This window comes from Oncorhynchus nerka, linkage group LG3, assembly GCF_034236695.1.
Source record: "Oncorhynchus nerka isolate Pitt River linkage group LG3, Oner_Uvic_2.0, whole genome shotgun sequence".
Lineage (NCBI taxonomy): Eukaryota > Metazoa > Chordata > Actinopteri > Salmoniformes > Salmonidae > Oncorhynchus > Oncorhynchus nerka.
Window position 1 is genome coordinate 25,972,563 of NC_088398.1, and position 13,783 is coordinate 25,986,345.

General features: G+C 42.1%; 1 protein-coding gene across 1 annotated transcript in view; it reads right to left on the bottom strand.

The window, feature by feature from the left end:
* Nucleotides 1-1,847: 1,847 nt before the first annotated feature.
* The window catches only part of grik3 (glutamate ionotropic receptor kainate type subunit 3), a 58,136-nt gene continuing 46,200 nt past the window's right edge, over nucleotides 1,848-13,783 (bottom strand). The window contains exons 12-14 of the mRNA XM_065010309.1: nucleotides 11,927-12,152; nucleotides 6,552-6,805; nucleotides 1,848-5,849 (exon numbers count right to left, since the gene is read on the bottom strand). Coding sequence (XP_064866381.1) covers nucleotides 5,457-5,849; nucleotides 6,552-6,805; nucleotides 11,927-12,152 — 873 coding nt within the window. The 3' untranslated portion in view covers nucleotides 1,848-5,456. The remainder of the gene's footprint in view (nucleotides 5,850-6,551; nucleotides 6,806-11,926; nucleotides 12,153-13,783) is intronic.

Here is a 13,783-nt window from a genome sequence, read left to right on the forward strand (position 1 = left end):
CTCTGGAAGCAATGTCAGCACAGGAACTGTTCATTGGGAGGTTCATGGCCGAGCAGCCGCACAGAAGCCTAAGAGCCCCATCTGCAATGCCAAGCGTTGGCTGGAGTGGTGCAATTGGACTCTGGAGCAGTGGAAATGTGTTCTCTGGAGTGGTGAATCATAATTCCCCATCTGGCAGTCAGACGGACGAATCTCGGTTTGGCGGATGCCAGGAGTACGCTACCTGCCCCAATGCATAGTGCCAACTTTAAAGTTTGGTGGAGGGGGAATAATGGTCAGGGGCTAGGTCCCTTCATTCCAGTGAAGGGAATGACATTCTAGATGATTCTGTGCTTCCAACTTTGTGGCCACAGTTGGAAGAAGAACCTTTGCTATTTCAGTATGACAATGCCTTCGTGCAAAAAGCGAGGTCCATACAGAAATGGTTTGTCAAAATCAGTGTGGAAGAACTTGACTGGCCTGCACAGTGACCTGACCTCAACCCCATCGAACACCTTCAGGAATAATTGGATGGCCGACTGCGAGCCAGGCCTAATCACCCAACATCAGTGCCTGACCGCACTAATGGCTCTTGTTGCTGAATGGTAGCAAGTCCCAGCAGCAATGTTCCAATTTCTATAGGAAAGCCTTCCAAGAATAATGGAGGCTGTTACAGCAGCAAAGGGGGGACCGACTCCATATTATAGCCCATGATTTTGGAATGAGATGTTCAACGAGCAGGTGTCCACATACTTTTGGTGATGTACTGTAGTGTGACGAGCCATGATTCAATGGACGGACTATGTATTATGTGCTTCCTTTCTTGAAATATTGCATTCTGTCACTTATTCTGTCACTTGTTCTGTCGGTTATACAACTGTTCTGCAGCCAAATGATGATGATGATTACTGGGATAGTATATGGGATGATGGTTGGCAATCTCTATCAAGGCCTAGACAGTTATACAAGAATGTTTCTCTGCTTGCTGTTCCTCATTAAATGTCATAGTAACAGACAATAGCAGAAGAGACCTTTTCTAAGAAGGCTTCTATGTTCTCATGTGTGGATGTATGCCATTGAGTAATAGTCATGAAATAGACAAATGGCCGCTCGGTGTGTATCAGTAATTACCCCTGGAGTCTCAGATGCGGTCACTGCAGATGAACTCTCTTCAGAAGGCCTCTATCCATCTTTTCCGCGTAGCAGAAGTGCCCCCCCCCCACATTAGACAGCTCAGTCACTTACCACTCCAACATGCACTACTCTCTCCACTCTCCCTGCTTGATATGCATGTCTTAGCGAGTCACAATGGTAATCTTGTAAATAGCAGGTTTAAAAATGCACAAGTTTCTCTGTGGTGCCCTCCTGCCTTTCATGTCACTGTGCACTTATACTTCAGTGGTTCGGTATCAGCCACCTCAGGTAAAGCATGACTTCAAAGGGATATTCCACCCTGAGTGAATGGATCCATACGGCAAATGGCAACAAAGTTCTCCTTGAGCCAGTTCTGCAGAGTGAGTTTGGATACACTGCAGTGTGAAAAGTTTACCTTTGCATACCGGGAAGGATACAAATGTGAAACAACCTGAGAATATAATGTACCACTCCACTAGTAGTGCAAAACAACCTGTTAATACATAGAATTCCAGAGTAGATGTTCAGACCTGCATTCAATCTGTGCTGTACATTGTTGCAATACATTGTCGTCTACCAATCAGAGACAGCTGGAGATTTGAACCTGAGAATATGTTGGGTAAGACTACAATGTATAGCATTGCATAGCAACGGATTCTCGGGTTTAGTTGTATGAATCTCGTCTCTATCGACTGACACAGTGTCTATGAATAATTGGACTCAAACAAGAGTAATGTAGTTTTACATTTTTTATTTAAAACTTTAAAATCATATAACCCATACAGCAAACTGTACAATTTAATTATTCACAGTGTGTTAAAAAGAAAATAACGCAATAGCTTCTCTATGATTTTATATTTCCCCATGTTTTACTTGGTTATTCTAACAATAGTCTTCTCTTAACACATACAGTTATTAGGTAAACAGAAAATGTTACAAAACGTTACAAAAAACTATATTCATAGAAATTCTGCATGTCCACAAAGAAAACCCTGGTCGGCACCAACATATTAACCCTATTATTTGAAAGGTTTCCTGTCAAACGATAGAAGCAGACAATTCAGCTCAGCTCAGCTCAACTCAAAACAAAACATAAATAAATACCTAGCGCTGTGACTGTTTGATTGCTTAATAGTGTAACTCATTCTAACTCATACCACATACTGCACATATTATGTGTCATTTTATTTTTTTCATTATTTTTATCTTAGATTTCATAAAATGTTGTAAAATAACTGGATTCACATTTTGGTATAAAAAAAAGACAGTATGCTTAATAACTGGGACTGATTGAATTAACTGAACTAAAATCTTGGTAGTAAATTAAAATACTTTTATTAAAATGGATCACTGATGTCCATTTTTCACCACAATTATTTCAGAGAATATGTGGATTGACAAAAAAAGCATTAAAGTACCTTGTGTTTGCAGTCAAAGGGGAATTCAACTGGAAGCCAGTCTAACCTGTAGTGTATCAACCAGTCTTTGCCCAACTGCATCATGGGTTTCAAAAGAGAAGAAAAGAGCCAGCTAGATCATACAAAATCTATTCTAAATGAGTTTCCTCTACAGTTTTGGGGAATTCAATATTACAACGTCACATACACCTCATATCAATATATTAGGTGCGATAAAATAAGATTTACATATAATATTCTGCTCTTGATGATCATAATCCAATATAATATATTATAATCCATTCCAATCAAATAAATTAATATGGAGGATGTGGGAGTGGGGTACAGGTTAACGTGGCATATGACACCAAATTTAAATTAAGAAATTGTGTTTGGCTGAGAACAAAAATGTATGTATTTACCTGTAAAAATGTAGCAAAATACATTGTCTCCTGTTCATCTTATCTACATGTACTCTACTTTGCAGACGGGAGTTGATTAACATTTATACAAAGAGTTTCTACCAAACCAATAATAAGTCACACAGATTTAAGTTTCCTTGAATCTTTACATAGTTAATGTTGAAAAAAAGGAACCCAAGATAGTTTGTCTTTTTTATCAATATTGTAAACCTCACAGAGGTATGCTGTCTCTTCAGCTCCCTATTCCGGCAGCTCACATAGACTGCTAGCATCCTACAGCTCAATACTCATTGCAGATATACAGTTCATAGGCGTAACAGACGACATAAACACAGAAAAACCAAACTTCAGATCTTCCGTCTGTTTGTTCATCTCATCATCTGAGCATGATATTGACTAATTGAATGATATCTATCTCTAGTGCACAGTATGAAAATCATTTGCAAAACCAAAACCAAAGGGTCTTGTCAGCCACTCAGAGCTAGCCTCATTTCAGCCACTCAGAGCTAGCCTCACTATCTCATTTCCGTAACGGTAGCATAGCGTTCGGTAACGCTGCTACAAAGATTTTAGATCGGGCCTGCAATAAGAATAAGCTAAATCATTTGCGTGTCCCAAGGACATTCACTTTTGCCGTGGCCACAAAGTAAACACACATAGAAGGAAGAGTATGATGACAGCATTTGTTTCTTACTCATACGGTCTCTTGTCCATTGTCCTCCGACCAACACACTACTAAACCAAGTCATTTACAGTCACCTGCGATTACAGAACTAAAACCAAACAGCTTAAAACAGTGACTATGAAGTCTGTACATCTGTACTGTGCTCTCTGCATTTCTTTCATATCACTGACGTTTTTAGATTAGAGTGTCTGTTTAGCAGTCAGAAGGGTTAGAAGGTAATTCATTGCAAGCAGCAAAAGCAATTCAATGGACGCTGTGCGATTATAACATGGCTATTTCTGAGGGGCCTTATTGTAGAGACATTTTGGCAAAATGGAAACAGATGGCTAATTGCCCTCTGAAAATGCTATATTGCCATTGATTTTTTTAAGACAACTAAAAGCCAATCGAGACACATTTCTCTGAACTGTTTATTAAGTGGACATGGGCAGAGATAACCAACTAGCCAAGCTAGCTGGCTAACTAGCTAGCTGACTATAACCCTAACCATAACCCCTCAAACATGAATGGTATGATTGGGTTTAACATAACCATAAATATGTTATGCTTTTATGAGTAAATCAATTCAGTTTATACCCCTAAATCATACAGTTGTTCAACGTGTAAATGTCGAAAAAAGTAACGAGACCAGGTAGTTATTTTAGAGGACAATATAGACTAGTAGTGCAACAAATAAATATAAGGGGGTTCGTGTCCGTTTATCATTGGGAGCCAAATAAGAGTAAACACTTCAAGTTATGTACTTGCATTTTGGTACATGAATACGTTGAAGCAAATCACTCCTCGTTCATTATCCCATGGGTATTGTATATTTGTTTTTTGGGGCATCGTATTAATCAAACAAAGTCATTACATCTGATAGAAACACATTACCCTGTGTTGTAAAGAGGGAAAAGGCCATGGTTAATCTTCTTTAACATAGTTTAATTGACAAATTCATCCAATGTTTAGTTTTATTTTACGGGCATATCTTTGGCAATTGGCTTGTTCTTCATTTTTTTCACATACTACATTTTCTTAACGTCCACAAAACATATGTCTGAAAATAACGTGGTGAAGCACATACAAATAGGGCCCTACATTTTGTTTAGTCACAATAACAAAACGGCACCATGTGGAAACGTTATTCATTAACAATAAATCAACGTCTCCCCATTCAAATCTCGGGATAGCTTCAGTGATATCTCTCTCTCTTTGAACAGTAATGTTTCGTCAATTAAAGATAATCTGCGAACCTAGTTCACTGAGTGACCAATGCTCTCTCTTACTATGGGATTTGCTCACTGTTCGGATTCCATTGCTGTCATCTGCATGTACTAAGGACATGTTTATTGTAGTGGAATTATAGAAGGCCGATGGTCCAAGCCATGCATTTATAAACGCCTCCCACAAAATAGACAGTGACTCAAAGAGAGCAAATCAAGAACCCAATGTTATGTCTGTACAAGGTTTGAGGTAACATCATTTTCTGCTGCCAAAGGACCTCCAGACAAGATAAAAAAGAATCGTCAGAACTTTAACTTTGAATGATCGTGATGTGCTATGTGTGACATAACTGATCTCCCATCAAAACCCCATTTCCCATGTCTGTCTGTAGTTCTTTTATTGCCATGCTCAACGAAGCCAACTCTGTCTTTATGCCATATGTCCAATAAAAAGGTTGAATCTTTGTTGTCAATCAAGGATTCCTTGGATATCTTGTGATTCCTTGGTGAGTGTATATTTTGTGTTACGTACGTAAACATCGGACTTGAATACAGATTATTTGGAGATGGTTCTTCTCCTCCACCTCACTCTCTCTCTTTTTCTGTCTCTTTTGGAATACATGGGTGAACGTTGTCATACCTGTGTCGCCGATGCTGCCATTTTGATAGTACCATGTTTAGATAGTGTTCCATGTTTCGTTAGTGTCCCTATGTCGCTGTGGTTGATGGTGAATCTGGTGATCCCCTCGATTCCATTGTCCCAGGTTTCGGGACCAATCATGCCCTCCACATTGCTCAGGAGGCTCTTTCTCTGGGAGGCGCAAACTGTCACGGGAACACGGGGGTCATCCCAGTGTTGCAGCTCATGTTGTCCTTTCCCGGGAGTCGTCGGTCGTTGAACGTGTGCATGTTGATCACTGCATCCGTCTTGACCATGACCGGGACCTGGTGGTGGGGCTTGTGTTTCACACGCGTCCCGCAGGTGAACGACTGTCTGATCTCGTCCACCATGGCACTGCAGAAAGACCTCTGGGCAAAAAGGGCGAGGATGAGGGGAGAGAAGGGGGGGGGGAAAGGGATGGGGGGTAAATGCCTTAGCTTTAAATGGTTCTGACAGCATAGAGTGTCAACAAAATCAAGAGTGCAAAACACATTTGCCACAGAACATTCATGCATGTTGTTCCTCTCCCATCGCTGACAGCCATGTCAAACTGCAACCCCCACCATATGCAACCCACGCAATGTGCACTGTTCCTGCTCTGTCAGATAGATTGAACACAGAGCCGTATTCTTACCCCATTACCTATACAAGCATGCTTGACACAACCCACTTAGTTGCATAACTCCAATCTGCGATTTACAACTGCTGAGATTCATGGTATTCTGACATCTGCAATGACTAATAACGGATTAATTCGGCATGCTCCAATTTGCAATTATGCCTGTTAAAATTAAATAAATGTTCTATTTTATGGCCAAATAGCACAGGGATTATTTGAGGGAATGCAAATTCCTTTAATAAAGGGAACTAAAATGGACAGAGTACAGCTTGGATTTTAAGGTTGTGTTCATATTGTTAGAAATAAGCACAGTTAGGCAAGTGAAGGATCTAAAATGAACCAATATATAGTCTACGTCATGCAAACAATGTCATTAATAAAATAATCACATCAAGTACCTAAATTACTGATCAACAATCTTGAATCAGATTCATGGGGATAATATCTACCTGCTCACGTTTCGCCGTCTTCCTTAGCTTGTATATGAATTCGGCTATAGCCACAAAGACGGAGAGAACCAGGCCACACGCCAGCACTATAAAGATCCCTCCCAGGTTCGGAATGCCCATGGGGCCGGCTTTCTCACGGCGCTCTTCGTCCAGACAGCTGCTGCCGCTCCACCACTTCTCCTTGAGCATGTGCAGACGGCCATCTTCCAGGATGCTCAGGATGGCGATGGTCACTTTGTCCCGGTATGGAGAGCCTGTAAGGCAAGCAACAGGTCTGCTTTAGACTGGTTGAAAGATAAGATAAACCACTAGCTGGATCTCGTTGATGAGGCCACAGGGGTGTTTTCACAACATATGGCTCAAATGTAGTCATTGCATATTAATATACAGTACCAGTCAAAAGTTTGGACACACCTTCTCATTCAAGGGTTTTTGTAGAAACATACATAAATAACACATATGGAATCATGTAGTTAGCAAAATAAAAATGTATTTTAGATTCTTCAAAGTAGCCACCATTTGCCTTGATGACAGCTTTGCACACCCTTGGCATTCTCTCAACCAGTTTCACCTGGAATGCTTTTCAACCGTCTTGAAGGAGTTCCCACATCCTGTCTCAGCCTCCAGTATTTATTCTGCAGTAGTTTGTGTCGGGGGGCTAGGGTCAGTTTGTTATATCTGGAGTACTTCTCCTGTCCTATCCGGTGTCCTGTGTGAATTTAAGTATGCTCTCTCTTTCTCTCTTTCTTTCTCTCTCTCTCTCAGAGGACCTGAGCCCTAGGACCATGCCTCAAGACTACCTGACATGATGACTCCTTGCTGTCCCCAGTCCACCTCCAGTTTCAACTATTCTGCCTGTGATTATTATTATTTGACCATGCTGGTCATTTATGAACATTTGAACATCTTGGCCATGTTCTGTTATCTCCACCCGGCACAGCCAGAAGAGGACTGGCCACCCCACATAGCCTGGTTCCTCTCTAGGTTTCTTCCTAGGTTTTGGCCTTTCTAGGGAGTTTTTCCTAGCCACCGTGCTTCTACACCTGCATTGCTTGCTGTTTGGGGTTTTAGGCTGGGTTTCTGTACAGCACTTTGAGATATCAGCTGATGTACGAAGGGCTATATAAATAAATTTGATTTGATTTGATGTTGAACACTCGTTGACTGTTTTTCCTTCACTCCATGGTCAAACTCATCCCAAACCATCTCAAATGGGTTGAGGTCGAGTGATTGTGGAGGCCAGCCCTTACTCAGACTGGAGGTGTGTTTTGGGTCATTGTCCTGTTGAAAAATAAAATAAAATCAAAATCAAATCAAATCAAATTTATTTGTCACATACACATGGTTAGCAGATGTTAATGCAAGTGTAGCGAAATGCTTGTGCTTCTAGTTCCGACAATGCAGTGATAACCAACAAGTAATTTAACTAACAATTCTAAAACTACTGTCTTATACACAGTGTAAGGGGATAAAGAATATGTACATAAGGATATATGAGTGAGTGATGGTACAGAGCAGCATACAGTAGATGGTATCGAGTACAGTATATACATATGAGATGAGTATGTAGACAAAGTAAACAAAGTGGCATAGTTAAAGTGGCTAGTGATACATGTATTACATAAGGATGCAGTCGATGATGTAGAGTACAGTATATACGTATGCATATGAGATGAATAATGTAGGGTAAGTAACATTATATAAGGTAGCATTGTTTAAAGTGGCTAGTGATATATTTACATTATTAAAGTGGCTGGAGTTGGGTCAGTGTCAATGACAGTGTGTTGGCAGCAGCCACTCAATGGTGGCTGTTTAACAGTCTGATAGCCTTGAGATAGAAGCTGTTTTTCAGTCTCTCAGTCCCAGCTTTGATGCACCTGTACTGACCTCGCCTTCTGGATGATAGCGGGGTGAACAGGCAGTGGTTCGGGTGGTTGATGTCCTTGATGATCTTTATGGCCTTCCTGTAACATCGGGTGGTGTAGGTGTCCTGGAGGGCAGGTAGTTTGCCCCCGGTGATGCGTTGTGCAGACCTCACTACCCTCTGGAGAGCCTTACGGTTGAGGGCGGAGCAGTTGCCATACCAGGCGGTGATACAGCCCGCCAGGATGCTCTCGATTGTGCATCTGTAGAAGTTGCTTTTGGTGACAAGCCAAATTTCTTCAGCCTCCTGAGGTTGAAGAGGCGCTGCTGCGCCTTCTTCACGACGCTGTCAGTGTGAGTGGACCAATTCAGTTTGTCTGTGATGTGTATGCCGAGGAACTTAAAACTTGCTACCCTCTCCACTACTGTTCCATCGATGTGGATAGGGGGGTTTCCCCTCTGCTGTTTCCTGAAGTCCACAATCATCTCCTTAGTTTTGTTGACGTTGAGTGTGAGGTTATTTTCCTGACACCACACTCCGAGGGCCCTCACCTCCTCCCTGTAGGCCGTCTCGTCGTTGTTGGTAATCAAGCCTACCACTGTTGTGTCGTCCGCAAACTTGATGATTGAGTTGGAGGCGTGCGTGGCCACGCAGTCGTGGGTGAACAGGGAGTACAGGAGAGGGCTCAGAACGCACCCTTGTGGGGCCCCGTGTTGAGGATCAGCGGGGAGGAGATGTTGTTGCCTACCCTCACCACCTGGGGCGGCCCGTCAGGAAGTCCAGTACCCAGTTGCACAGGGCGGGGTCGAGACCCAGGGTCTCGAGCTTGATGACGAGCTTGGAGGGTACTATGGTGTTGAATGCCGAGCTGTAGTCGATGAACAGCATTCTCACATAGGTATTCCTCTTGTCCAGGTGGGTTAGGGCAGTGTGCAGTGTGGTTGAGATTGCATCGTCTGTGGACCTATTTGGGCGGTAAGCAAATTGGAGTGGGTCTAGGGTGTCAGGTAGGGTGGAGGTGATATGGTCCTTGACTAGTCTCTCAAAGCACTTCATGATGACGGAAGTGAGTGCTACGGGGCGGTAGTCGTTTAGCTCAGTTACCTTAGCTTTCTTGGGAACAGAAACAATGGTGGCCCTCTTGAAGCATGTGGGAACAGCAGACTGGTATAGGGATTGATTGAATATGTCCGTAAACACACCGGCCAGCTGGTCTGCGCATGCTCTGAGGGCGCGGCTGGGGATGCCGTCTGGGCCTGCAGCCTTGCGAGGGTTAACACGTTTAAATGTCTTACTCACCTCGGCTGCAGTGAAGGAGAGACCGCATGTTTTCGTTGCAGGCCGTGTCAGTGGCACTGTATTGTCCTCAAAGCGGGCAAAAAAGTTATTTAGTCTGCCTGGGAGCAAGACATCCTGGTCCGTGACTGGGCTGGGTTTCTTCTTGTAGTCCGTGATTGACTGTAGACCCTGCCACATGCCTCTTGTGTCTGAGCCATTGAATTGAGATTCCACTTTGTCTCTGTACTGACGCTTAGCTTGTTTAATAGCCTTGCGGAGGGAATAGCTGCATTGTTTATATTCGGACATGTTACCAGACACCTTGCCCTGATTAAAAGCAGTGGTTCGCGCTTTCAGTTTCACGCGAATGCTGCCATCAATCCACGGTTTCTGGTTTGGGAATGTTTTTATCGTTGCTATGGGAACGACATCTTCGACGCACGTTCTAATGAACTCGCACACCGAATCAGCGTATTCGCCAATATTTTCATCTGACGCAATACGAAACATGTCCAAGTCCACCTGATGGAAGCAGTCTTGGAGTGTGGAGTCAGCTTGGTCTGACCAGCGTTGGACAGACCTCAGCGTGGGAGCCTCTTGTTTAAGTTTCTGCCTGTAGGCAGGGATCAACAAAATGGAGTCGTGGTCAGCTTTTCCGAAAGGGGGGCGGGGCAGGGCCTTATATGCGTCGCGGAAGTTAGAGTAACAATGATCCAAGGTTTTACCAAGGTAAATGATAGACCTCTGAGCGCAAACCAGGTGGGATGGCGTTTCGCTGCAGAATGCTGTGGTAGCCATGCTGGTTAAGTGTGCCTTGAATTCTAAATGAATCACAGACTGTGTCACCAGCAAAGCACCCCCACACCATCCCACCTCCTCCTCCATGCTTCACGGTGGGAACCACACAGGCAGAAATTATCTGGTCACCTACTCTGCGTCTCACAAAGACACGGTGGTTGGAACCAAAAATCACAAATTTAGACTCATCAGACCAAAAAACAGATTTCCACCGGTCTAATGTCCATTGCGTGTGTTTCTTGGGCCTGAGCAAGTCTATTCTTCTTATTGGTGTCCTTTAGTAAAGGTTAAATAAAAATATTTAAAAATATTAAAACTTGTTAATGTGAAGCATTTATTTGGGCTGGAATTTCTGAGGCTGGTAACTCTGGGTCTTCCTTTCCTGTGGCACGGTCCTCATGAGAGCTAGTTTCATCATAGCGCTTTATGGTTCTTGCAACTACACTTGAAGAAACTTTCAAAGTTCCTGAAATGTTACGTATTGACTGACCGTCATTTCTCTTAGCTTATTTGATCTGTTCTTGCAATAATATGGACTTGGTCTTTTACCAAATAGGGCTATATTCTGTATAACAAGCTCATTAACAAGGAAAGAAATTCCACAAATTAACTTAAGGCACAACTGTTAATTGAAATGCATTACAGATGACTACCTCATGAAGCTGGTTGAGATAATGCCAAGAGTGTGCAAAGCTGTCATCAAGGCAAAGGGTGGTTACTTTGAAGAATCTCAAATATATTTTGGTTACTACATGATTCCATATGTGTTTTCTTATAGGTTTGATGTCTTCACTATTATTCTACTATGTAGAAAATTGTCAAAATAAAGAAAAACTCTGGAATGAGTAGGTGTGTTCAAACTTTGACTGGTGCAGTAAATCAATTCAAAGTGTATTGGTCGTACACACAGTTTTGCAGATGTCTTCGCAGGAGCTTCGAAATGCTTATGTTTCTAGCTTCAACAGTGCAGCAATATATTTTTTTTATTTACTTAACTAAGCAAGTCAGTTAAGAACCAACTCTTATTTTACAATGAAGGCCTACCGGTGAACAGTGGGTTAACTGCCTTGTTCAGGGGCAGAATGACATATTTTCACCTTGTCAGCTCGGGGATTCAACCTTTCGGTTACTGGCCCAACGTTCTAACCACAATATCTAGAAATATCTAGCAATAATTGAACAAGTCCAAAAATTACAAAAATACCAAGAGTAAAATAGAATAGTAGCACGGTAGTAGTTAGTCGAAATGCTCTGCATCGAAAGCACAAAAATAGGATGAATGTGTTATTTGTTTCTGTCCAGCTTGAAGGACCACCTCCTACTAGTGTATCAGTGGGGGATGGTGCTTGTTGCAGGAGGTATGGAGAGCTGGAGAGTATTCATACCATCAGGAAGCTATTATATCTATTAAGGTACAGATGTTGTTACATCTTACCCATGGGAGTGCCTATTCCATAGCCTTTGCTGTCAATGACGCCTCCAACCTGGGTGAGGTTGCAGTTCCGCTGGGTAATGTAATCGATTGTGGTGGACTCCATGAGCAAGGCATAGTCAGACTTCAGAACCCTCTGGATGCCGTCCTCAATGGACTTGACCAGCGACGTACTCTGTTTACTACTCATGAAGGCCCACATCTTCTCGAAAGTAGACACCTTTGATTTCTGTAAGGGGAAGAATTGAAAGTACAATCAATGTTGAATCTCAGATTGTGCATTACAGCTGGTCAAAGGGGCATTGAGTCTACTCAGTTCTTTTTTTTTTTAATTAACATGTTTTCTACACCGTGTTGATCCCATTACACGATAGCCCTCTGGTGTTGAAAATACTCTGGCAATCTTGAGCACCTATCATGCTGTTATTATCCTTTCCCCACAATTCTCCATTTCGAGAAGTATATCATTGTACGAATAAAGGAATGTATTGGAGCCTTGAGCTCCAAGAAAAGGAATAAACTGTGCAATGCCACTTTAACATTCACTGCTTTCAAGTCCTATATCTACTTTGACACTTATATACTTTCATACATCTATTGTTTATTTTTTTATATAAAAAGTGACTTGTGCCACTGGATATAATCATGTAGTAAGGGGAGGTAATGTCATCTATTTTCATCCACAGGAAATAGTGAAAAATGCTGGATTAATTTAGTTCATCTCTATTAGCCTTGCGTTTGTCTATGTGATATTTCATGCTACTTGACAAGGGGTCAAATGTTATTCCATACCTAATTTGAGATAATTACTGACTCATCACCATAGTCATTTGAAAATATGAAGGATGTTAAAGCTCTTTAGTTACTTAATTCCTGCATTGATGGTTAAAATGTGATTTTTATTTATTTAGACGTGCAGGTGACACACAGAGTACATCTGATTGTCAAGATAGCATAGTGCTACTGTAAGTGTGCCAGAGATTACAGTGCAAAGATTTACTTTGCCCTACAGTGCCCTTCCATGCAGTGTGGTTTGACATATCTACAGCTACTCTCCGACCTCTTCAGTATTTATCAGCTCCCTCATCCGCTTCAGTCGAGCTCGTTAGCCCTCCCAGTGATAACGAGAAGGAACCGAGGGCACTTGAGCTCTGCAACTGATGAGGTAATTATAGACACCTGTGTCTCCTCTGACTAATAACACTGCAATCATACCTGTCACTAATCAAAGTAAACACGCTTAAGGAGTAAAATCCACTTTTTACTGTTCCGAGAACTTACAGTAAGTTCTTGACTAATTGTCAATAATCTTTCATTTAGAGAAGGTTCAAATAGATGTGTATAGCTCAGGGTAGACAGGCAGCCATTAGATACTAAAGGCCCTAATGAGGAGATGATGAGTAGGATAAGGTGTGTTTCAGTGGGGGCTGGAGAAAAAGCCTGAACACTCAGTAGCTCTCCAGGAAGAGAGTTGGCCACCCCTGGTTTATACCATAGCCAGTAGTTCCAATGGTTAGGCAACTGATGACTCTAATTTGGTATAATCACAAATTCTAGTTACTCCATGGACCATGCCTAATCCCTCATTGAACTCCATGTTAATCAAGCCTCCTGGAATAGAATGGTTACTAATGTTCTCTTTCTCCTCCAGTGGATTTGTTGGTGGTCACTGGGAATCTTTATGCGGGGGAAAATTCTATTGGTGGATATTCTGATCGGGTGGGTCATAGAGCAACTGAGACATATTGCTAACAGAGAGTAGAAGGAGAGAAATTATGAATAATAATATTTGTAACACACTTTTCAAAATCCCAAAGTGCCAATAAGTATAATATTAATGTAATGTAACATGAATAAACC